At 40.7% G+C, this 26,135-nt stretch overlaps 1 protein-coding gene across 5 annotated transcripts in view; it reads right to left on the bottom strand.

Annotated features, from left to right (window-relative positions):
- The window catches only part of ELAVL4 (ELAV like RNA binding protein 4), a 143,623-nt gene that overhangs the window by 35,515 nt on the left and 81,973 nt on the right, over positions 1-26,135 (bottom strand). For 4 of the 5 annotated variants that reach the window (XM_059137441.1, XM_059137442.1, XM_059137440.1 and 1 more), the window contains exon 2: positions 16,101-16,341. In XM_059137441.1, coding sequence (XP_058993424.1) covers positions 16,101-16,341 — 241 coding nt within the window. Of the gene's footprint in view, positions 1-16,100; positions 16,342-19,153; positions 19,204-26,135 lie in introns of all 5 variants that reach the window. The other variant, XM_059137443.1, reaches the window with a different exon arrangement.

Raw genomic sequence — 26,135 nt, 5'->3', positions numbered from 1 at the left:
ACAGAGAGGGGCATTATAGCAGGAGAGGGCAGCATGAACATCTGTTCCTCAAGGAGAGAGACCTGCCCCTTGGTTTACAGCCATTACTTGCAGGAGGCTGCTGATTGTTGATACCAACCTGAATTGTCAATACTGCTTCCAAGTTGAATCTGTGCTCAGATGTATATATGACATCCCCCCCTAGACCTCTGGCACAGATTCAGGAATCATTTAGGCATCTGAAATTTTGAGTGTGTCTGCTTTCTGCCAATGACAAACACTATTGAAAACGACAGGACCCAGAAGTCCTTATTTTGAATTCCCAAAGTATTTAAAATTACACTGAACCAGTACTAGGTTATCTCTAGAGGTTACATTCTGGCTTCCTAAGTAGATGTAATTTACCCAGAAGCTGAGAGCTCATCATGGGGCATCAAAATGGCAATGAACAAAGCACTTGTCCCATAGTGGGCATTCAATATGAGCTTGCTGAACTGAATGCATTTCTTAGTGGACCCTAAATCCCTTAAGGGCAAGAACGTGAATCTTACTAATCTTGGTATGACCAATGTGTGGCACATAGTAGGCTTTCAATAAATCTCTGTAGAATGGATGAATAAGTCAACAAATTCAAAAAGTGAATAAATGGGAACAAAAATAGTTATTTTGGGGGGCAAATGAATGGCTCAGTTAATTAAGTGTCTGACTCTGGATTTTGGCTCAGGTCATGATCTCAGGGTCATGGTTTGAGCCCTGCATCGACTCTGCTCTGGGTATGGAACCTGCTTGAGATTCTCTCTCCCTCTCCCTCCGTCCCTCCCCACTCTCTCTTAAAAAAAGAATTTTTTTTTCAATTTATTTTTTGAGTGTTTACCATGTGCCAATCAATGTACTGCTTTATTGAGGTATAATTGACAAATAAGATTGTAGGATATTTAAAGTATACATTGTGATGATTTGATATATGTATACATTTATTTACTTACTCATACTTTTGATGAGAACATTCAAGTTCTAGCTGAGTCCTTCATGTCTAACATCTCATCTACCCCCAAAACAATCCTACAAGTTGGCATTATGACTGCCATTTACAATAAAAAAGACCAATGTCCAGAGGCCTCAGATCCCAAGACACAAGTTCTTCTGGCTCCAAAGTCCATAGAGACTTTTAATAGAGTTTCCCGATTTCAGAGACAACACAAACCAAACTGTTTAAGTAGAGGTGAAACAAAGCCTCTATTACTGGGGTAGGCACATGCAAATGCACAAGTATATACAGAACCAAACTGTTAAAGTAAAGGTGAAACAAAGCCTCTGTTACCAGGGTAAGGCACATGGAAACGCACAAAGTATATACAATGATTCCCAGCAGTTCCCAAAACAAGAAGGACCGGTTACAAAATTACATTATTCCAAAAAGAAAGCCAACCAACAAATTCTCAAAGGATTTTTTTTTTAACCTCTTTTGGTTTGTCCTATAAAATAAGTTGCTCCAAGTGACAGATCTTCAAATATATATATTTCAATAATAAACCTCAATAAATAACAAAATGAAACTAATCTGAACCTATTTTTCTTCTGTCTGTTCAGGAAAGAAAGGCAATTCATAAGATAAAAAGCCAGTATCAAGTACTTCATTTAAAAAAAAAAGCTGAAAGGAAAAAATAGGGAATGTGCCAGGGATAATAGAAACCTCAGTGACAACCACCTCACACTCAGCATCTATCACACAAAGAGAAGTGTTCAGACTGATGACCCTGGGGCAGTGAAAAGTTCTTAATCGAAGCAGCATTCAATTACATTATGTGCAGAATATTCTTACAGATAGGAAAGAATAGTCAAACATTTAAACATATTTTTAATGAGGGTTGAAACAAAAAGAGGAGGATTTTGGCAAACTCCCAGCTAGCCAGAGAAATGAACCAGAATTCTTAATTTTTCGTTGGCTTGCTCTCACATAAAACAAAAGGTCTGGATGTCAGACAGACAAGACTTGCCACCCAGAAGGGACGTGCACCCACAGGTGATTCCAGAAATGCAGCCAATGTTAGACAACGGTCTAGCAACAAAGGAAGAAGAGGTAGAAAAAGTTATCAGGTTAGTACTAATTACATACTCTATAATTAGCCTTTGGGCAAAATGAGACTGTCTGTGGGTGAAACGTCTGTGGGTGAAAGGAAGTGCTGTTTAACACTAAAGACAACAGCTTCCAAAACTCCCATCAGACACTATTTGTATAAAGCATGTGTGGAGGCTCCTGATATCATGTTGGGATTTAGATTACATGAGATAAAGTATGTGAGAGGGCCTGGCACAGGTAGATGCTTCATAAATATTAACTGAATATAAATTTATTAAAACTGCCTCTATCCAAAGTAAAAGAAAATTCATGGCTCTCGATGAAGGAGATAAATAACTTGTCTGTGCAGAGAGAAGCCAGTATGTCAAATGTGAGCTGGAGAGGACTTTGAGGATCTTTATTGGTATGTCATTTCTGAAATGGGCTTGGGGCTCTCTGGCCTTGGACTTACCATTAAGAGCTTGTGAAATGCAGAGATGAGTACCCCATCCCTATTATCAAGGAGTTCACTGATAGTAAAGTGCCAGACAGGAAGCTCATGACCGTGTTCAGTTCCAACAAATGTTAAAAGAGAAATTCCCCAGATCCATGAATAAGAAAAGAAACAAGAAAGAAAAGCGCATTTTCCCCTTTCCTTACTATTCAGTTTTCAGATAAATAATAAGACCAAAATCAAGAAATAAAAACCAAAAACAAAGGACTCATGCAGAAATGGGCCTGTAAAGTAAGAATTAAGGAGCGAAGTCATCTTCTTTGATTTTTTTTTCTTTTTAAAGCTAAAGGCTCATCAGGGAATGGCTATACTGTGGCAGTGTGACCAGCCTCCTTACACTGAGTTGAGTACCCGAGAGAGGTGAAAATGAAGGCATGCCCGGGAATGTGTGTGAGAATTACAAAAGGTAAACACCTTCTATGGCTCAGCTCTTTTGGGCAATAGAAAATGAAATTTCACCCTGACAGTCAGAAAACCAAATGAACTCAAGATTTAAATCGTGCCCAGAACATGCTCAGTATTCAGTGACTTTCGCAAAAAATGCCTAATGCGTGATGGGGCTGCGTTGGTGCTGAAGAGATGGATCCATCTGGCACCACCTTCGGTTTCTCTTGGGAGCTAGTAAGACTTTTCTAGGACACCAAGGGCTCCATTTGCCCACCCATGTACAGAAGAGGACCCCAGCTCTTTCTTAACAAAAGAAATGAGGTCATCATGTAGAACTGTCCCAAATTGCCCCCTTCCCTCCTACCTGCAAACTTATCCCTAATGGAACTCCATCCCTCCCTCCTGGCTTAGAACAGAAGTCCATAAAATGCTGGAGAGTAAATGTTCCAAGGGAAAGGTTATATGTTATACCATTCCTTTTAAGATTTATAATGCACATTAGCACAGACTCAAAGAAGTAGTGATAAAAAGAAACCCCGTTTTAACTTGGTTCACTTCCATTCCCCCAATCTCATTTGGTCACGAAACCTCTTCAAAAAAAAAAAATCTTATGGGGGTGCCTGGGTGGCTCAGTCATTAAGTATCTGCCTTTAGCTCAGGTCATGATCTCAGGGTCCTGGGATTGAGCCCTGCATCGGGCTCCCTGCTCAGAGGGGAGCCTGCTTCTCCCTCTTCCACTCCCCCCACTTGTGTTCCCTCTCTTGTCATGTCTTTCTCTGTAAAAAAATCATCTATTAAACATCTTTGGGAAAGAGTTTCAGAAGAGATTCCCAAATGACCATTACTCTTTGAAACAGGAATGAATACTGCCTCAAGATATAATTACCCTGAGTTGGGGGTTCTGGGCCCATGGTCTGAGCTATAGTTCCTGAGATACCAGAGGGGCTCACAGAAAAAAAGGAAACCAAGCCACAGAGCACTTCTAAAGTCTCTTTTCGCTGTAACAGCTTATGATTTCATTTCTTAGAAGACATCACACAGACTCGTCTCTGGGATAATCTAGACACAGGACAGAGACACATAGCGGGGAGGTGATCAGACATTTGAAGACATAGTTTCATGTTGGTACAAGTCATACAGGTCTGATCTCCAGCTCATGATGTATCAGTGGTCAGCACGAAGTCACTCAAGGAGTTTCATGCAGAGAACCAAAGACCCAAGGATAAAACAAAACATAATTGCATGTGGCTCATGGACACCCAAGCAGGAGCACACATGTATGGGTGTACACATACAGGAGCACACCTGCATGTTATCTATGCTTAACTAACTAGGCACATGACCCTGGGAGCCGATATAGTACTGCAGATGAGGAGACAGACCAACAAATATGGGTTCAATCTTGCTCTGATACTTGGAAGTTGTGTGACCTTGGACAAGTTACATAACTTTTCTGAGCCTGTTCCCTCACCTGTAAAATAGGGTTAATTATTATTACACCTTACAGCACGGCTGTATGAATTAAATCACCACACACCAGGTGCTGTTCTAAGTATTTTGTATGTACTGATAATCAAAATAATCCTATCAATCTCCCTATTTTACAAATGAGAAAACTGAAGCACAGAGAGGGTAAGAATTTGCCTATTACACAGCTAGTAAGTAGTAAGGCCGGGATGCTAACACAAGCGGTGTCGCTCTTCATTATTGGGCTATCCTGCCTAGCACAGTTCCAGATTACAGTAGGTGCATGACATTCCCTGGGAAGACACACACACACACACGCACAAATACACAAGTACACAAATACCCTACACCTCCTCTTCCTCTCTGGGATTTAAAATGGGCTGTTTTTGTTATTAGTTTATTTCACGGGCAGTTCAAGTGGGCAGCATGCAGACACCAGCTTCCTAAACACAAGGATCCTATGTGGCTGTTCAAGGAACAGAAGAACAAATTCAGTCCTGAGAAATGTTAGTTCATTCTGAGTGATGACTCACAACCACTATTTTCACAAACAGCCTGCTAATTAAACTTTCTTATGAACCCTGCTAACCAATTTTTCCAATGCACGGAGGAAAAATCATTCATTATAGACCGGAATCCAAAATCTAATATTAACAGCACAAGTAGGATCTGTGGCATTGTAATTTGATCAGCTTGAGCATTAATAACAGTTAGACACTGATGTCTGAGAGAGTTAATCAGCTTTTGTTGAGATGCATGTAGATAACAGAACAAAACATCTGGAAAGCAGACTAGAGAGCAAAACTAGCTTATCCCAAGGGGCTTAGTATTTGCTTTACCCTCCTAAATCCCCTGCTTACAACATCCTATCTTCTAGGTGACCATAGTAATATCCTGAATTGGTATAGCATTTTAAAGGCTTACCAACACATTAGCAGCTCATCTCGTGTCGACACACAGTAAGGTGGAAAGTGCCAGTGTTATTATCTCCATTTTATGCGCAACAATCTTAAGCACGGAACGATTCGATCCACCGAAAGTCATATAGCTAGAATGAGAACTTGGTGGAATCTTCCATTTTATCATGTTGCCACTCAGAAAGGTGGCTTGATTTTAAAAAGAATCTTAGAAATCATCCTGGCATTTTCAAAATATTGAACTGAAGGCTTTCATATACAATCTTCCAGAACCAGAAAACTGTTGTTCATTATTACTGCAGCTATTTTGGAGGTTTGCTGGAATACATCCTACACAGTCACAAGCAAGATTCAGGATGAAACAGCAAGAACTCGAGGAGCCCTCTCTGTGAAGGTCTCCTGATCCCACTGGCAGCAGCATGTGGTCAGATAGACATGGGTACACAGGCAGTGTGGTCAGTCACTTCAAACAACATGAGCTTTGGTTTCCTCATCTCAAGAACAGGGCTGCTCTTACCTCTTGGGATTGTGGTCAAGATTAAATGAGCTAACAAACATAAAGCAACTGGCATCCAGCGGTGCTTAATAAAGGTGAGGTCCCATTCCACTCTGCTGCCTTCTCATATGGTATCTCCTACTTCCTCCTTGGAATTACATAACTGAGAACTGAACCAGGAATATATCTACTTTTCCTTCCTTCTCTCCTTCTCCATCTGTTGGCCCTGGGGTAGGCACTTGGTGAGAAGACGGAGGGCTTGTGAGACACAAGTGTCCTCTCCCATTTATAGACTGCTTCAGTTTATAAGTACCCCCACCTGTGTCAGATGGTTTGAATGCCAAGTACTATGCAAAGAAGGTAAGGAAAGGATCTGTCTTCTTACTGTGTGGTGAGAAAATGGAGGTCCACAGGGACAGAGTGACTAACTCAAAACCAGGCACATACCTATTCAGCGTGTGCATGAGCGACCTGTGGGATGGTGTAGGACTTCCACTGATGTCTGTCTGCTGGTTAGTTCACTGTACTATGTCTGTTATTTCTGACAAGGAAGCATTTGTGGTGTGTGTGTGTGTTTTGGGGAGTGTGGCACACTGGGGTAGTGTTTGCTTTCTTTTGTACTTAGAGTGTGGTCTGTCTCATTGGGAAGGTTCCACTGAGAGCAAGTGGCACTGGGAAGAGAAAAGGGCTGAGGACCACTTCCAGTTTGCAAGATCAGGACCCGGGAAGTGAAAGGAATGTTTGATTCTCCTGTTTGCTATCCAGCTCAGAGTCCAGGGCAATGGGGAACCTGCCAGAAATGACTGTACCAACCCTTACCAGGGAGATGGAAGCAGAGCCCTGAAGTGCCGATGTGTCTAGACTCAGGGTTTGACCCAGCGGGGAAGACTGAAGAAAACCAGAAGCTGGTTATACCTCAGTTCAGGGCAGCAAGAACGGAAGCCCAATTCAGAACACCCCCTTTGGCGCATAATTTATGAAAACAGTGAAAACAGGTACTCCACTCAGACCACTTCTCTCTGTCACTGCCTGCCCTGGTCAGAAAAAAAGAAAATGTCAATCAATCCAACATGGGTTCAAGCAAGAAAGATGAGGAAGGGAAAACTATGTATGTGATTTCAGACTTCATATCCCACCCTGTATTATATACAGCTGGCAAGTGTCTCCACAGAGGTTTCTGTGGGCTAACTGTGAGTGTGGGGGAAAGAGGGCGCGGCTGGGATCTGGGCAGGGGAGGCGAGGGCTGGGATCCTGCTTACACTTAACAATGGGATCAAGGATGTCACCATCTATATTTCCTTGATCTCAAGAAAACTTGGGCTAGGTGGTATGTTACTTCTCGGACAAGTACCCTAGCCATGTTTAATTTAATTTTCCTTCTGGTTCTCCATTCATTCTACACATATTTCGCTCTACCTTGCTTTAAAAAAAAAAAAAAAAAATCCATGGCTATTTTAATTCTAGCTCTTCTCCATATTATCTTATAAAGCCAATTCAAATTCTTTTACAATCAAATGGCATGTAAGTAAATAAAAAGGCAAAAAGAGGGGGCAGGACAGGCACCAAGCAAAGAAAAGAAAAAAGGAAAAAAGAAAGAGAGAGGAAAATAAGAAGCCAAGTGCTCTTGACTCAAGTCTTCCTTGGGCTGCATTGGCCTTGTAAGTAGAGACATTATCCATATTGGCTATTTCAAAAGGGTCAGAGAAGTACTAAAAGTAAAAGCCTTTGAAAACAAACACAAATGGCAAATATCGGGGATTATTAAGTGTACATTTTATGCCATACCACCAATAAAATGACTTAATCTGATTCAAGATGTTTGTGATAAGAAATTCCATTAGCAGCCACAGGAATTAGAGTAATTACCCTAAGTAGCTGTATCCACTTAATGGTAATGGGACCTCACAGATCACCAGACATACAACCACAAAACAAGGGCCAAGCAGAAATCCAAACTCAGAGGTCAGCTAGAAACTGAAGGAGGTGAAAACAGTCACTGAGAGAACATGTACCTGACCTCAGCAAGATAAACGGTGGTTCTCAAATCATAGACACCATGGGGAGTCTGCAAATTGTCCACCTCCTTCTGTGTTAGGTCAGCTTATTTATTAGTAAAGTAGAAAAACACAGACTTTGGAGTCTGACAAACTTGGGTTCAAATCTCAGCTCCACCACTTATTAGCTGTGACCTTGGATAACTTACTTAACATACTTAAACCCTATGTGAGCTTCAGTTATTTCATCAGCACAAAAGGGGCACTTACACTTACCCACAGAATAGTCCTGGCTGTTCTATTCACTACCCCTTGAAGAGGTCTCTGAAACTTGGCTCAGCTGCTTCCTCTTCATGGACTGGTCTCCCACAACCTACTCTCTACCAGGATCAAGGCTCACTCCTACTTGACACTTGTTCCGAGATCCCCAGCCCACTGTCATTTTTTTTCTTCTTTGAACACTCATAGCTGATGTCTTCATATTCATTCACCAGAGGCAGAGTGATAAGATAAAAGACCATAGACTTTCAGTCAGACAGATCTAACCCCACTCTCCAGCTAACAGATTCTAAGTCTTGGCTTCCTTATCTATAAAATGGGGGTAATACCACTGATCATCTATAACTAACATAAAGCTTCAAAAGACATAGAATAATATGCCTAACCCTGTAGCTGACACATAGCAGGCATTCCATCAAAACTTCAACTTCACTGTATTGTTATGAATCTTCCTGTGCTAATAAATTAATAGCCAAGTTCAGGGAGGGTGAGTTTGGGCCTTGGTGAAAAACAAAACAAAACAAAACAAAACCCTCCATAAAACAGCAAAGGTGGATGTGCAGTGATATGCATCCCAGCCCCTTCCAGAGCTGTAGGCTGCCGCAGGGCCCCATAATTTGTCCTGACTTCCCCCATCACTGCCCTGCTAGCAGCAACATTTGGGCACAAACTAGGCCTTATCCTCTCTGGCTTCCTCACAGGCCCTGATACAGAATTTAAGAGAAGAGAGGGAAAGGGAATAACATTTATTTGGTCTGAGAGCACAGACACTAAATAAATACTGTTGGCTGATTGAAAATGTTTTACAAATGTAAAAGCCTTATATAAATATATGGTCTCCATCTGAAGTTTATCTTCTCTCCAAACTAGAAATATCTTCTTCCATCAAAACTCAATTTGGGGACGGTAGAAAAAATAAAAAGGCAACTTAAAGATCTTTAGTTCTTACAAGGAATAAAGACAGATACAGAGTTCATCAGTTAAGAGCAGTAAGGGAGATGTGGAATGGGGTGGGGGAAGGCAGACTGAAAAGAGAAATCACCCTGCCACACCTCCCAGAAGACAAGAAAAAAAATGAATTTCCCATTAACACATTTCAGAAAGCACTTTCCTCCTACCCTGAAGCTGATGAATTACATTTTTAGATAATGTGTGGAAATTTCAGCTTGACATTACCTTCTTCCTTAGTTCCTAGTCTCAATCAGCCAGGTCACACAGAGAAGCGGGGGGAAAGGATGGAGGGAGGGAATGTGTGTGGGGTGTGTCTATGTATGTACTGGGGGAAGGAGAGGAGGCTGGGTGAACAGGGAATTGGTCCTACGAACCAAATAGTCAGCTAAAGTACAGAAATAGAAAATCCTTAAAATACCCAGGCCTGATTCACATCCTAGGTAAAAAGTCCTTTGAGACAACTCTCCTGGGATATGAGAATACTTTCCTATGGTTATCTGAGTTTGGAAGGAGGGCAGAACCATCTGATATGGAAAGGAAGATGAAGGGGAAGACAGCCAGGGGGCAAAAGGAAACCATACCTGGTCCGTAATCCTGACTACTGCCACCCTGGGAAAAGAATTATGTAGAAAGAAGCAGAATGTACCTGTACAAATTCTAAACCTCACAGTTCCACTTTGCCAACTTATCCTAATTAGAAAGGATGGGAGGTCTCTGATTGCCTCTGATGGGCGTGTAAGAGCCACAATAATTACATGGTTTACTGTCTGCGCTTAACATTCTGACATTTTCCAAGTTCCCCTTACTAAGAGAGACCCCTATTCTCCCATTGTGTAACCCCACTAGGCTGCCAAATCTTCTCCATAACTGTTTTCCATTCACCCCAACAATAATCCTTTTCCTTCCCCAAGTCATCAAATCAAAATTCTTTCATTCTTCTTTGTGGAATACATATAAGAAGACTGCAGGGAGATGATAAATTAAATGACAGATGTAAATCTGCCTGATCTTCCTCTGAATTCAAGAGACACATTGCACTGTACCAAGCACATTTTCCAAGTCAGCAACAAAATGTGCTGATAAATGCTACTATTTCCTCTACCCTTCCCATCACTAATGGATATTCCTCTGATGTGCATATAAAAAAGTTCATTTAGCTAATCAATATCTTGGGATTTTCTTGGATTAGCATAATTGAGGTTGGGTTTTAACTATGCTTAACTTTAAGGCAGCATCAATTTTAATACAGGGCTTGCAAAAGAAAGAAAAGGTGAACACAGTGAAGAGTATTTTGTGAAGAAAGAAAATCTGAAGTTAAAAGCCACTCTAAGTCTGTTCTTCCTCGTTCAGGTAAGCAGTGACCTGCTTAATTAAAAAAAAAACACTAGTACTTATTACTTTTTTAATGCATAGTATACTCTTTTCCAAAACGAAAGATTTTGAACTCTAATTAGGTTTTCCCTGAACTAAAAGTTTTCATTCCCTAAGTAACAAAAGCTGAGTTGGTCTGTAAAGGGGAGAAGTCAGTTGAGTAATTTCAGAGAAAATGCCAGAGATAAACTATAAATTGGACATCTCATAATTTGTCAGACAGACCTGGGTTCAAGTCCCAACTCCTCTTCTTGGAAGCTAAGTCACCTTGGACTAATTACTTAATCATTCCTAAATCCAAGTTTTTTCATCTGTGAAATAACTGTCTTGAGGACTACATGAAATTCCATCTACCGATCTCAGCACAATGCTTAGCATACAGTAAGTGCACAATAGACACTAGCTATTATCATGAGTCTCCAAGAAATTTCAATTTACTATTTAAATGAGCCACTATGTGTAAAGCATCAAATATAGTGCCCAGAACACACATAAGGCACACACGAACATAAAAAAGCTGCTTCCAAATGCAAATTTTTATTTGTCTTTGCTAGGTGATGTAAGAAAGTATGCCAATAACTCACTTTAGGGTTGAATTCAAATTTTAGGAATGAATTAAAAGAACTTCCATATTTTAGAATTTTTCAGGGTTTTTTATTGTTTTATAAAGTTACCTCAGAAGTAAATCAAGTCAATCAAATAAGTAAATAAGTCAATCAAATTCCCATACTGTCCTATAAGTCTGTCCAGTTCCTTGAAATTATATGAGGTAACCTAAAGCAATCCGCAGCCCTCACTCTCCTTTCCATCTTCAACCCAAGAGAATGTATTCCATGCAATGCATTGCGTGTGTTGGTGCCCTAACACACCTTCCCACCCCTCACTGCTGTAGTCCATGTTCTACGTGTCACCTACGGAGAGGGACACATGGGATTAATAGCATTTTCACAAATCTGAAAAAGAACAGAAGTTACCCTGTGTCACAAATCAAAACTGAGTTGGTTCCTTTAACCAGAGTTGTGATTCCAGATATAAAAGTAGTGCAAAGCATTATTCACCCTGATGTCCACAGTAGTGAAGGGTCCTTTTGCTTTGTTCTGCTTTTTCCACTGAATGATAACATTAATTAAGCCAAAGACATGTGTTAGAAAGAAAAGAAAAATAAAAGAATGGGCTAAAGGTGAGGTTTAGGAAATGTTCTTTGCCTGTTGGGATGCAACTTTAACCGGCTTCATTCTTTGATATGCTTAACTTCATCTGGCAATGCTGCTTTATCTTAGATCGCTGTTTCCAAAGAGGTATGTCCCAGCTCTATTTCCTGCGTCCAAAGCATGAAAAAATAAAAAAGTTTTTTGTTCTTAGACTGGAATTTTAGCGCTATACCTCTGGTTTCCTTCCCTCTACCTAAATCCCAACCCTATCTTTCAAACCTCTCCCAGTAGCTCCAGCTAACACAGAAACCTCACCTTTTATCAACCACCTACAGTCCTTACAGTCTGTTCCATACCCAGGTTGCTCCATATATTCAGCTTTATCGTGGATAACGTTCAGTTTGAACAACTCTGTCTTTAAAACCCTCCCTTCAGAGCTCTCACTTGCCTGAAATGGATAAAAAACAACACTGCATGGGCACATGAAGAGTAACATTAAGTAAAAAAATATAATTCTTTTTGATTGCTATGAGGCAAATAATCATACAATCTAGATAGGTAGATCCAACCGTTTGTTGTTGTACACTGATTAATATCTGTGGTTTTTGTTTTTTTGGTTACTTTTTTCCTTCTTATTCTATTCCTTTTGAAGAGGGTGATGGCAAATTATTAAAAATTATTATTATTAAAATGTAATTTAGCATTCCAGCTCTGCTGGCTTTAAAACATTCCCTGAGCCACCTAACTATAACCTGCCTGAGCCATGTTTCCTCCCCTAAAATACTGAGCATCTGTAATGCAATCTCCAAGCTTAAAAAAAAAAAAAAAAAAACAAAACACCAAAAAGGCAACAGGATTAGAAATTAGAAACGAATTCAGTTCTCTACAGTTCATGGGAATAACATAATTTCTACCAGGAGTTTGACGTTTTCTTGCCTGAGTTTCTAGGTTGCACAGAAGCTTGTGGACTACGTACCACACTTCCCTTTCTCTCCAGTAGCAGAGCCTGCAGGTGGATGCAGGAGAAAAAGGAAGAACATAGCTTCCGGTGTCACCATGTGTCTGCAGCTGCACACAAAAGCAACTTGGGAGATATGTTTTCTCTCCCTGATACCTAGATTATCCTGATAAGTGTCCTTTCCCAATTGGAAAAAGAAAATCTAATATCTCTGAGAAGATAAGTAACAGAGATGTCCAAAAGCACTATAACAGAATCTCAAACCTGGCACTTTCAGTAAATTTGGTTCTACTCTGAAGGCTGAGTTGTATCCCCAGAGGATGATAAATATTGTTATCTTTGCCTCCTGTTCTACACAGGAGTCTAGTTGAAAGCCATGGTGCATTAGGTAGAATCTCCAGAGGGTGGCCAGCAACTGCTACTCAGACGCTCACAGTGTTTCACTGGGTTATGGGGTGAGGCTTAGGCAGGGGTCTTCCCTCAACACCCGCAGGAGCATCCTGCTCGTACCTCCCCATAAGATCATGCTTTTGCAGTCTGGGGGTGAACCCCAGCTCCACCACCTGGTAATACCTGTGCTGCTGGGAGAAGTTACATGACCTCACACAGTTTCAGCATCCTCATCTAAGAAGATGGAGGTTGTTCTCGGTGTGACATCAAATAAGGTATGTTCAGTGCTTATCAAGTACCTAGCATAGACTAACTACTTTATAAATGATAGCAATCATGTCCTCAGCACCAAACATTTAGGTCCATGCCCAAATTCGCTCTATGTCTTCTCAAATGGAGCATTCATTGATAACCCACAGCCAGGCGGGAACCTAGTCTACATGCAACACCATCCACAACAAGTCTCTCTCTCCTCTTCCTCTCAGTGTCTCTCTTTCTCTTAATTTGACAAGCCGGTACCTTCTAAGGGAATCCATTCTCTTGGGGAGTGGCTGGGGCTGGAAAATCTTAATCTTGAATTCTTATCTCTTCGCCACTTCCCACCCCCCACTCCTCCCACTAGATATTTAGAACTCCTTGTAAACTTCACAGGATCGAGATGTATTGAGATCTGTAGGAGGTGTTGGAGGAAAAGTGGGGACTGGGATGTTAAAAATCAGGGCAACAAAAATACCTATGATGTCATTCACCCTGACTTCTGAACCACCAGCAGCAGCCTTTCAACTTGGCTGGCGTTACACCTCACCTCTCCCAGCCTGTGTTATCCCTTACCACCAAGTGTAGGCCTCAGAGGGTCTTCCATTAGAGCGATTCTCACTCCTTCCCCGCCTCCCCACAGCCCTATCTCTCCCTCCTTCTCTGACTTTTAGCGTAGTCAATTAAACCTGAACGACTGGTGGATGGAGGAAATATGCTGCATCTATGGAATGGTACAGCAGGGACCAGTTTCACTGTTAATTTAAAATGCTAGAATTAATTAGGTAGTGTAAATGAAGAATTTAATAAGCGCTCTTTACAACCACAAGTTCTACTTTTATTAAACACTGCTACCAAATGAGGGCAAATATCTCTGGTCTCTCTATATTTCCTTGCCTCGTTCCCATAAGTTCTCTGCAAATAAAAAAAAAATTTTTTTTTGCCTGAAATTTTAAAAATGCATAATTATAAATTTATGCCTGAATTATCGTTCTGCTTTCAACCCATAAGCTTCTTCTTTAAGCTCAGATGCTACTGTATGTCTCTGCTTGTGCTGGAGAGGGTGCTAAACAAACCAAAGTTGACAATTTTGGTTTTGTATACCAAATTAAAGGCTGTCTTCGAAGCTGTCACTCCTATTCAAATCCACTCGGTGAACTACCAAATTAGCATTCTTTCAGTAAAGGAATCTGCTTGTTTAAACATGTGTCTTTAGAAAACAAGGAACAACACCATGAATCAGTACTTTTCAAAAATCTCACTACAGTTCTAAGGGAATTCTTTTGAAAAGGTGATTAATAACATTCACTAATATAGCTGGCAGAGTCCCTATTTAGGAGGTAAGGCTCCACCAAAAATACATTTTCTATACAGGAGTGGGAGGAAGAATCATATGGTTAACTGGTTTTAATTTTGTTTGAATTATCATCCTATTATATAAAGATTATTCAGAAATCTAAACATTGGCTTTCTGAGAGTGCAGGCAATTCTGTTAAAGGATGGATGATCCAGCGTACTCAGATAAGATCCTCTAAGCCCTGGCCCTATTTGGAAACCTTGGTAAAACGTCTCTGTTCAGCCGCTCTCCTTGTAACCTACTACCTGTATCTGTAATAATAACGTCTCCCATTTACCGAGGGACCACTGGGCACGAGGAACCATGCTAGGTGGTCCTATATATATCTAGTCTCTCATTTCAGCCTCACAATTAAGCCCTTTGAGATCAATATTCTTTTCCAACTTTATAGATGAGGAAATTATGTTTGGAGGGTTATGTGACTTTTATTTCCTACAGTCATTTTAGTTTTATGATTTTGCAAAGTAATTTAATTTATTTGGGAGACAGATTTGCACGTGAAGCAGAACTGGAGGACACATAGAGTAACACACACAGATTCCCCTACTGAAAATGAAGGCGATGAATCTTCCTATTTTAATGACAGAATTTCCTTTTTCTAAGATAGGCCAGTTACTTGTCACCTAATCTGCCCAGCAAAAGGGATACAAAAGTCAGTCCTGGAAAACGCCAAATACTCAGCTGAGGGCGAATGATTTTGGGAGCAGAGTGCCATTGCGCAGCGGCTGCATTGCTGTTGTGATGTAGCTGTCAGTCATCTGAGGAAATATTCTCACTTCCAAAAAGATTACACGGAAACGTTACCACAAAGAATTATAGTGTCTGGCAAACATGAGGTCCTCAACAAATAGTTGTCGATTTGGAAAAAAATCAGAAGCTAAAAATTTCAAGTACTGAAGTTGATCAGGTATTGTTTTACTTTCCAGTAAAAAGTCTCTGCCTTCTCAAAGAGTATCTTCAAAACCAAACCAAACGATATGAAATAAAATACCTCAACTGCAGATCCTCATTAAGCTTTTCCTTCTTCCTGTGGAGTAGTTTTATTCCAGAATAATCTGCTCTCCTTAGAGACTATCTCTTCCCAGGGACAACGGACTGTTGTGATCTCCTTCCAAAGCTCACCATGGCCCCCCTTTAAAACACTGTCTCAGACACATGGGAGAGCACTGGACACACACAAACCAAATGCTTGAGAAGAAAGGAAGAGATAAAAACTAGTGTGGAGGACAGGGAGGGCAGAGGGCAGAACGGAGAACTACAGAACAAAGGGAAGGGGTGGCTGATTCAGAATAAAAGGGGATAAAACCAAAGGGTTATTTCACAAAAAGGAAAGCTCAAGGAAGTTCCAACATCCTCATTTGCTTCCCAGTCCTCCCAATCTGCAATCTGGTTTTATGTAGAGTACATGCATGGGTGAGTTTATGACTGTGTACCCATGTCATCCTTGAATGCAGGATACACACTGTAGACACTCAGAGGCATTCACCATCTGTGTGCATTTCTGCTAAGTTCTGAACATCTAATGGAACAACACAGCTACTAAGCCTAAGCCTTGAATATTGAAGAAGAGCATACCTGTAATTTTGTCTCTCACGAGTTTGCAGGATTCTATTTCACCAATGCTCCCAAAGAGACTCCTGAATTCCTCCTGGGTCATGTTCTGGGGTAAATAGTTGACTATGAGGTTGGTTTTGCTGTCATCTGTGGCTGCTCCTGTCTGCATGGGAGAAGGACAGTTTCTATTGTTGCTGGAGGGTCCATTGCTTGTATTGGATGTCGGGCCATTTGACACCTGTGGCTCCATGGTGCTAATTATCTAAATAAAAATAAAAATAATAAAAATAAGCCTCATGAAATTTAAAGACACAAGTAAAGTCTCTTTCAAGATTTTATTTTATTTTATGTTTTGAAAAGAAAGAGAACAAGATAAAGCAAGATGGAGCAAAAGAGACTGGGTTGTGAACACAGCCAATTTAGAAGCATGTTTTTAACCAAAATGTTAAACTCCCCTTGCTATTTTTAGGCCAGCCCATGGATTTTGAACACAGACTAGAATGCAGTGGGAACTCTCCCATTATTTTGTTAATGAAAAGCTAATTCCTGTTTTCATTACACAATCGCTCTCAGAAATGTATACTTAAGCCACACCAAATTATAATTAAAATGTAAAGTAATAATCATGATTAAAATTATAGTTCCATTAAAGCTGAAAAACTAAATATAGAGGGCTACGCTCACAAGATCAAATACAGTACCTGTTTATTAACTATCTCATAAAGTAAAATGACATTAAATTAAGTGGGGCCGTTCCATATGGGAAGGGTTTAGATTTTCACCGATGCTTAAGCACTGATCAAACTTCAGATTTCATAAGCACATGCTGGGGAGCTACAAAGTCATCTAATGATTTTCTCCTTAGCCACTCTGTGACTGCTTCTCCTGGACCTCAAATAAAATGAAAGACATAAAGGTAGAGCTCTCTCTAGGTCCTACCTTAGGTCCAGCACAGCCCAAGGCTATCCTCTCACACTTTAATCGAAAAGTAAACAGTTTAAATTTAAATTAAATTTGGATTCAAATAGTTAATTAAACAAAGATTTCCACAAATGTGTGAACTGTTCCAGCAGCATGCATGGGAAAAAAAAGAGATGAATAAATCTCAGTCTCTACCCTCAAGGAGCTTACAGCCTACTGAGGACAAAGATAGGTAACGGCTCCCAGGAGGACTGTGGGCATACAGGAGAGGAGCAATTAGCCCTGCTTTACAGGATGAGATTCAGGCAAAGTACTGAGAAGATGAAGCTAGAATACATAATACATAATACATTCTATATGGAAAACGGATGTAAGCTCATGGGGCCTGATTATAAAGAGGTCCTGTGTGGCATGACAAACATAGAATCATAAAACTGCAGAGCCAGGAGGCACTTAAGGAAATAAAATCTAGTTCAAAACTCTCATGTTTGAGATGAATTCCAGAGACATCCAGTGAATTCTGTCATCATGGGAAACTGGGGCAGAGTCTGGGCCTGTACCCAGGTTCCCTGGCCCCAAATGTAGCCCAGCAGTCCCACTTTTGCACTCTATCCTATCACATTTCTTATTTGTCCTTCATGATAGGACTTCTGTCGCCTCTGACCTTGACCAGTTCTTTGGAAATGGAATCATGCTCTGCCATTCACCAGCTGTATGACCTTGGGGGAAGTGACTGAAACTCTAGAAGCCTTAGTTTTCCTCATTTGAAAAATGGGAACAATGCCACCTGTCTTGCAAGGTGGTGACATGAGGTATAGAAAGCACCTGAATAGTGGCGGGAATGTAATTCGTCATTACTGATATTTATTAAAGTCACTCCACCAATTGTCTGACGTGACTTCTCTCACTGAGTCCTCACAAAAAGGCAATGAGGCATATCGTAATATTCTCTATATCTCATAGACGTGGAAAGCAAGGTTTAGCAGACATCTCACAACTAGCAACTTCCATTATTATCACCATTTGGCTGCTGAGAGAATTTTGGAGGGAGAAGCACTTTCATATACATGTAGTTAAGCATCTAAACCTTAAGGGTACAACTCAAAGAATATTTACAAAGAGAACACGATTCACACCTGAGTGTTCACCTTCAGACCATGATCTAGAACATGACTAGCATCCCAGAAGCCTTTCTTGTGTCCCTACCGCCATCATTCTCACCACCGCAACCCAACCCCCAAGGTAACTGACTTACAATCCATAGATTAGTTTTATTTGCTTTTGAACTTTATATACATGGAATCACACAATATATACTCTTTTATGTCTTTTCACACATTATGTCTGGGTGTCATCCGTGTCATTAGATATAGTGGTAGGTTTTACTTCTCCACTGCTGTAGAGAATTCCTTTGTGAAATTATGAAACTATCTCATTTTATTTACCACTTCTGTTGATAAACATTTCAGTCGTTTTTGGTTTTTAACTATTATAGATAAAGCTGCTCTGAGCATTACACACATGTCTCATGATTTACATAAACACACATTTCTGTTGGGAGTATTCCTGGGAACCTATTTTCAGGTCAGAGTATATGTCCATTCTGCACAGTAGACACTGTCAGTATCTCTTTTAAATGCTGGCACCAACTTACACTCCCACCAGCAGCGTATCAAAGTTCCAGTTGCTGCACAACCTCATAAATACTCAGAGATTTGGGGGGGGGGTTTATTTTGGTGGGTTTTTGCTTATTTTCTCACTGAAGCAGAAGTAATAAAGTAAAAAAGGAGTAGGTTTTTAGTCACGGCAGCAGCTGACTTAAGACTAGTCCTACCACTTATTAGTTATGTAATCTCAGGCAGGTGACTTGAATATTCTACCTCAGTTTCTTCTTTGTAATTGGAATAAAGCCTCACATGCAGGTTTCTCTTCAGAATGAATGCCTGGAGGCATCACAATCATTATTCTTCATCATGCTCTATGTAGGTGTTCCTCTAATTGTTTCCTTTTCTGAATGATCACAAATGGGAAATGAAACAAACAAACCAAAAAGAAGTCTCAAGAGGAGTCAGGGGAATAAGGCAGACTGAGGAAGGTAAGGAGCTTCTAAGATTCTTTATCATCATGTAAGTAACTTAATTGGCTCTGCTTACCACATCATCAGAACTTCTTGGATTCAGGTCAACTGTGAGATTCTGGAAGGCTGGTCCAGACAGCAAGGAGAAAACAAAGGTTTTCTGAGAAGAATCTTAGATCAAGCTCTTCTCAGCATTGATAGAAGCTGTATCCAAACAAAGCCTATTCTGCTGCTCTGTCCAGGAAAACACGAGGGAGATGTGCCCAAGGGAGGCACATGCTAATGGAGATGATGTCGTATAGCATCATCACAACTCCTAGTGGGGAGGCAGGTTTCTGCTCTGCCCCACCGTTGGGCCTCCTGGGTCTGAGCTGCGTCTCCATTTGCAGTGTTGTCTCACTGCTTCACTCAGTCAGGTGTCCAGGCAACAAACACAAGGAGCACTGCCAACTTGATAAGGAATTTAAAAACAGACTTTATTCAGTTCAGGAGGCGGGCTGGCAGAACCACAGGGCTACACACTGCCTCCTTTTGACGTGGTGGCAAACAAGCCAGCCCCACAATCTTGAGAACACATTCCTGGCTCTTCATCTTTCTCAGGTTACCCTTGTTAAGGCTGCCCCACAAACACCTAGAAAATATCCTGCACTGAGGCAGCTTTTGGGGCATTAATGATGGAGTATGAAGAAGACTGTAAATCATACCTAAGCATGCTGAGATTTTATGGGACCAAGACAACTGAAGATCACCTGAGAGCCGGGTTCATCTTTTCCGTTCACTGGATGCCTGCCTCACAGACGTGTGTTGCGAAAGCCAGACCTCATCCATGTGAACATCTCACAGGTCTCCCTGCTCCAGAGAAGCCTAGGAAGTACCAAGTCTGCAGCAAGGTAATTTCAGTTCCCCAACCAGCTTTCATCTCCTTACATCTTATGTGGACTTCCTAAATTATGCTGACTCCTGGAGTTGAGCCCCATCTGTAGCCCCATCTGAACCCTAATTGGGCCCAAACCTCTGAAAAGAATGATCCATGAGATGCAGCGTTCGGTACTGAGCTACTTCAACCAACCAAACCCATAAATTAGGTCAAGTCATTCTTGGCTTACGGGAGGGGAGCTCTCTTCACTTTGAACACATTCTACAGTTATTGTTTTGTGTATTCAGAAAGAACTGATGAAAATACACACATGCACACTGAGTTTGCTCAATAAAAATGTACTAAAGTGGGGCACCTGGGTGGCTCAGTGGGTTAAAGCCTCTGCCTTTGGCTCAGGTCATGATCCCAGGGTTCTGGGATAGAGCCCCACATCAGGCTCTCTGCTCAGCAGGAGCCTGCTTCCCTCTCTTTCTCTCTGCCTGCCTCTCTGCTTACTTGTGATCTCTGTCAAATAAATAAATAAAATGTTTTAAAAAAATGTACTAAAGCTGAGAAACACTTGCAAATGTGTTAATATACATCATGTAATGAGACCCCTCATTAGTCTTAATGGTGCATCCCAGGATACAAGACAGGCTTAAAGAAAGAATCACAAATGTAAAATGTCAGAATGAAATGTGACACACAAGTGAATGAAGAGGATTTTAAAACATACTTGGAAAATAAGAGAAATTGCCAAGATCTAACTATATCAAACTCAAGAAAATGAAACTATAATATTTTAAGGTTACATGATACATCGTAAAGAGAGGACACCTGTAATCTCAACATAGAAAGCAAACCAGAGGTAATCCATACCCTCCAATAAGCACAGAGGCTGGCTCAGCAAGATCAGAACACTTCTTTCTCCAAGCTTTTGATATGCTAACAGCACAATTTTCATTGCAAATAAATATATCAGTTACTCAAGTGTGCCTATGTACTTTCATGAAACAGTCTGTGTGGGTCACATGGCCGACTTTGCAGCTGACCAGGTTCCAAACCCCTGACTTGCCCTCCTTCTCTCTTCTGAATGGCATAATTAAGAACAGAATTACAGTGAGCATCCAGGATAGAGCACTGAGGAGGTTCAGTTGACGTCAAACTCTAATGGTTGTACAAAGCACTGCATTAAATCTTTTATGTTTCTGTGATATATTTTAAGAAACATTATACAGGCAGAAAATTTCAGGGATAAACTATTAGAGCAGTGCACAATAACGTAGGCACTCAAATCCTGTCATTGTAAATGTCAATGGTTTGAATGACTAATTACTCACACTCAACGCATTAACCTCACCCCTCCCACCAATTTTTTTTTCCCCCAGCAAAATATACAACAAAAGCAAGAGGGAAGGCCTCACACATGCAGCTGCTGGATCACCACTTAGGGTCATTAATCTCTGTGGAGGGAGGTAAGAAGCAGGGACTGGGCTTAGCATCTTTCTCAGAGTGCTACTGAAAAAAACAGCCCTTGATAGCATCTCCATCACCACAATCCTGGGTCCTTCCTGATATCCCTAATTATCTGCTCAATCCCACCTCTTGTTATTGTCCACCCAAGGCATCTGCTACACTATTTCCTGGACTTGTCAGGTCAAATGCACATTAAAAAATAGGTTTATTTATATTCTGGCTAGATCTGGGAACGTTAGATGAATAGAGATAGAGCCTCAGAATGCCAAGCACTTGTGTTGGGCCCTCAGGATATGGAGACAACAAAGATAAGGAGTTGGCCCTCACTGAGTTCATGATGTACATGCAAGACAGATATCAGAGAACATTAGGGACCACAGAGCCTAATGCTGTAATTTTAATGATGAGGCAACTGAGGAAAAGAAAGGGGAAAGGACTTGCTCAGGGTGACACTGCCAGTTAGAGCAGGAAGTGGGAACTTAAGCCTAGCTCCACGCAAGAGTACACAAGAGTATAGGGACAGCGTACAATGTGACAGAGCAGACAGGGACATTTAGATGAGGGTTTACTTTTCCTTTTCTGGAAGGAGACAGTAAGGGGTGACCATATCATAAAAATGTACTTGAACAGACATGCAGAGACATGTTTATCTCCATAACTTACTGAATCTGGCATTTTACAGGTCACAAAAAGGGTGACCTGAACTCTGAGCTCCATAGCACAGAGACCACATCTGTTTTGTTTATTATAGCATCTCCTGCATGTAGAACAGGGCCTGACGATTGGTAGGTTTGGATTAAGGACTCCTGAATGAATGAAGGCCCTTGCATGCTCAATAGTTCACTACATCCTTCAAACAACCCTGTAAAGTACAAGCCAAAAAGGTGTGAAAGTTATCCCAATTTTACATATAACAAAAGAGGACAGAACACTTACTGAGTACCTATTATATGCCAGGCATACATTTAGATATTATTTCAAATATAGATTTTAAGAGGCATTCATTCAAGAGGAGGGGCTGAAACTTCAGTTGACAAGGACCCCCTTGAGAACCTGTTGAATGTCTTTGCTCATTCTCACCAGAAAAATGCACACACATATTTCACGTACATGAACGGCAATCCTTCGTCTCCAGATTGAAATCCTCCAGTTGATTCTAAGAGTAGCAATATAATCAAAGAGCCAAACTTCCCCTCCTCCCCAAATCATTCTTTTCATATAATTTCTTGTTCTCAGAATTCATTAATTCATTAACCAAACAAATACTGACTGCTGAAGTTTCTACACGTCAGAGCAGAGAGCAAGCATGTCCTGCGGCCAAAAGGCCCTTTAAGTGTCTTAGGCAAGACCACTATAAAATTCCGAAAATGTATTTAAAGCCTCCTTTAATATTTTTTTCACCATGAATTTCTCATGGTGAAATGAATTTCTCATGAATTTCTCGCAGCTCCCTCTGTCCTTCAGTCTTGACAAGGTTTTCATTTGCTCAAATTTGGGGAGAGTCAGGCTAGAGTTAGAGGGCTGGTCCTCCTCCTCACAACTAAGGACAGTCACTGTCCCAGGCACCAGAGAACAACATCGGAGGTCTTCCTGCAGCCCTCTCACCAATCCTCTCAGCCATACTGCGTGGCCTTGCTCTAATATTTTCCACAAAAATGGCAGTCCAATAATATACTGCACAGTCTTGCATTTACACATCTTAACCTACTTTACACTCTCAGGATTTACTTTGTGACTACATATAAGGTTCCGACTTTATGTTACAGGAACCTGTGCCACTCTAGAATTCACTACTGACATTCATCATCCACAAGCTCAGGGCAGGGCCCTTCTACCCCCATCACGGCCAACCTCAACTTCTGGTTTTCTGGCAGAGGGGTGGCCATGATGCTTGATTCAAGCAAAAGGATCAAGAGAAAAGAATCTAAGAAGGTCACAGGAATATGATGCTTCTTTCCTAAGCACTCTCCCTTCTACCTCCAGCGCCCTCTAAATGTCAGCATCCCCAGAAACGAGAACGGTGTTAATAGAATGTTCTGATTGCAAACATGTCTCAGGTGTGTGCATCTGAGACCCACACGTACTTTGTTCAATATTTTAATGAGTGTTTAAAGGTGTTTTCTTTCACCATGTTGGAAGGACTTTTGAAAATTTATGTATAAAGGCTAACCCTTATGTAATAGAACAAGCGCTCCCGAGAGCATGAAGAATAATGTTTACCAAGGGCAGTCACTGAATCGAACCATTAAAGAAATAGATTTAAATTATTCATGAGGACAAAAATAAAAGTCCTAATTCTCTTTGTAGGCATTTCCCACTTAACCCTTATAAAATCCTGACACGCAGTATGTCAGACACTGGTGGTGCAGCCCAGACTAGTGCAACTTGCCCGCCTTTCGAAAGCCTGAAAAACAAATCCCCAAAGTTAGAAAATTACATAGCAGGCTCTGTGTTCCTGAAGACAGATATTATTTTTAGGAATAATTCCTCACTTCTCTTCTTGCTCCTTGAAAGATACTAAAAATGTCCTTACAACCCCCCAATTTCATATTTTTTAAGTTTCGTCCATCAGCTCATAAAATCCGTACTCTCCCCTCCTTCTCTTCAAGAGGCTTTAATTCACTCAAATCCCTTCAGATTAATATTTTTTTCTAAATGCAATGCTTTCCTGGTTATGATTCAACTGGGAAGGAGACACATGTTATTAATAGGGCCCAGGAGCAGGGGCTGAGATTGATGACCTGATCACTCTAGGAAGAGGGAACTTGGGAATATACCCACACCCCCACCCCCAAACCAGATTACAGGTGATGATTCACAAAGGTCCCTGGAGCAGTAGAATCTGGCTGAAGACTGCACTTGTGTCTCTCAAAACCATTTGTACCAAGTTTCTGTAATTCTGCTGGAGAGTAACTAGAAAGCTCTAGAAAAAAATATTTAATTCTAACTGGGGAAAACATGCTGACAGTTTAATAGTACCTTTGGGTAGATGCACAAATAACCTGAAAGACCTATTTACTCTAGGAAGTTACGCGGTAATAAATTCCCGGCATATCCTTAAACAAGTGTGTTCCATTCAACACAAGTTTATTGAATGCTATTACAGACCAAGGCATTGTTCTAGGAATCCAGGAAAAAAAAAATAATTTTGTCCCTGCCCTCAGAGGGTTCAAGTTAGGAGGATGGGAGAGGAGGGAAGATAAACAATTAACTAAAATCAATTGCATATACCCCTTTCATTAAGCAGTTCCCTTCAGAGTTTCTCTAATGACTCTCCCTCCTTACCAAAGAGCACATACATGAAATACATGCAGACTTGTCCTGGTATCTGATGGACATGTCCTGTTTCAGATCTAAATGCTTACATCCTAGACCAATGACTTTATAACAGGGAGGTAAGCTGAGGCATTACTTCTTTGAAACAGCATCTTCTTCACTGGAGAGGAATACCAGGCATGCCAAAAGTATTCTCAGTGGGGGTAGTCAGGATTTTTTAAAAACCAGCAGCCACTGGAGAGAACAAGAGGCATCAATACTTAAAATAGCAGGGCCAGCATGGATATGAAAAGCATAATCAAAATTTAATTTCTCTTAGACATTCTTTTCAAATTCACAGAAATCTGAGTTCTTAATATACCTCCCCAAATACATCACACACATTTCCCCTCCCAAATAAATATTGGCCTCCTTTATCTCTTTAGGGCTTCTGTTTGGGCCTAAAATGATTTCCGGTATGCCCAGTCCTAGTCAAACCCCTCGGTATTTTGGTTTTAACAGACTTTTCCAGCAAACTCTCCAGAGCTGAGGGATGGCATCACCACTCAGTTCATTATGAAGACGAGGAGACCTTTCTCTCATGACCTCCTGAGCCCTAAATTTAGTCCGCTTTTCCAAAATGGCCAATAAAGATGCTTTCAAACTTTTGATAAGCTTTCTTTTTAAAAGACATTATCTGAAAAGTGCAAATGTATTCATTTCAATATAAATGCAATTTCATGGCCAAGCTCTTAGGCTTCCTGCAAAAATATTAGACCTAATTAGAAATTCAATTGGAAAACAATTCCTTTCCTATCCAACCGTCCAAGCTTCCAAACTCTGAATGTTTATTGTGGACAAAATAACCAAAATGTCTCATCATAAACTATGAGCACCTGCTGCGGCGGGAACCAGTTGTGACGGTAGATGGGTTATCCACATCTTCCATACAAAGAACGTTAATGAGTCATTTGTAAAACTGTCCCCAGACTGACTAAGATGAGCTTATCTTCTGATGCATAATGAATAGCCAATGACACAATTCATGTAAACATAAATATTATATTTTTATTTATAAAATGCCTGGTTCCCGGACGCAGAGTGTGGGCAAACTCACATAGATCCAGCTGTACAAAGCAATGTGTTATTCCGTATCTATATCATGATACAGATATTGTGGGTCACATCTCCGAATTTGTCTTATGCACACTCAGATTAAATTCTTCAGAAATGTAAATAAAATATTTTTTATTGTGAAATTTTATATTTGTTTTCTTAACAAAGCTGGGTGGAGATGGGGATGATAGTAAAAGGGATTAGAGGGAGTTAGTATCTAGAAAAATCTGCACAAGGCAACCTTCTCTTTGTTAAGAATTGTATAATGCCAATGGCTCTTCCAATTGTGCAATTTAAAAGACAGAGATTATTTGGGGTCATTTTGAAGCTAAAGATATTGAGTGAAATAAAACGG

Source organism: Mustela lutreola, chromosome 10 (assembly GCF_030435805.1).
Source record: "Mustela lutreola isolate mMusLut2 chromosome 10, mMusLut2.pri, whole genome shotgun sequence".
Classification (NCBI taxonomy): Eukaryota; Metazoa; Chordata; class Mammalia; order Carnivora; family Mustelidae; genus Mustela; species Mustela lutreola.
The sequence above is the reverse complement of the archived record's forward strand: the minus strand, read 5'-3'. Positions and strand labels throughout refer to the sequence as shown.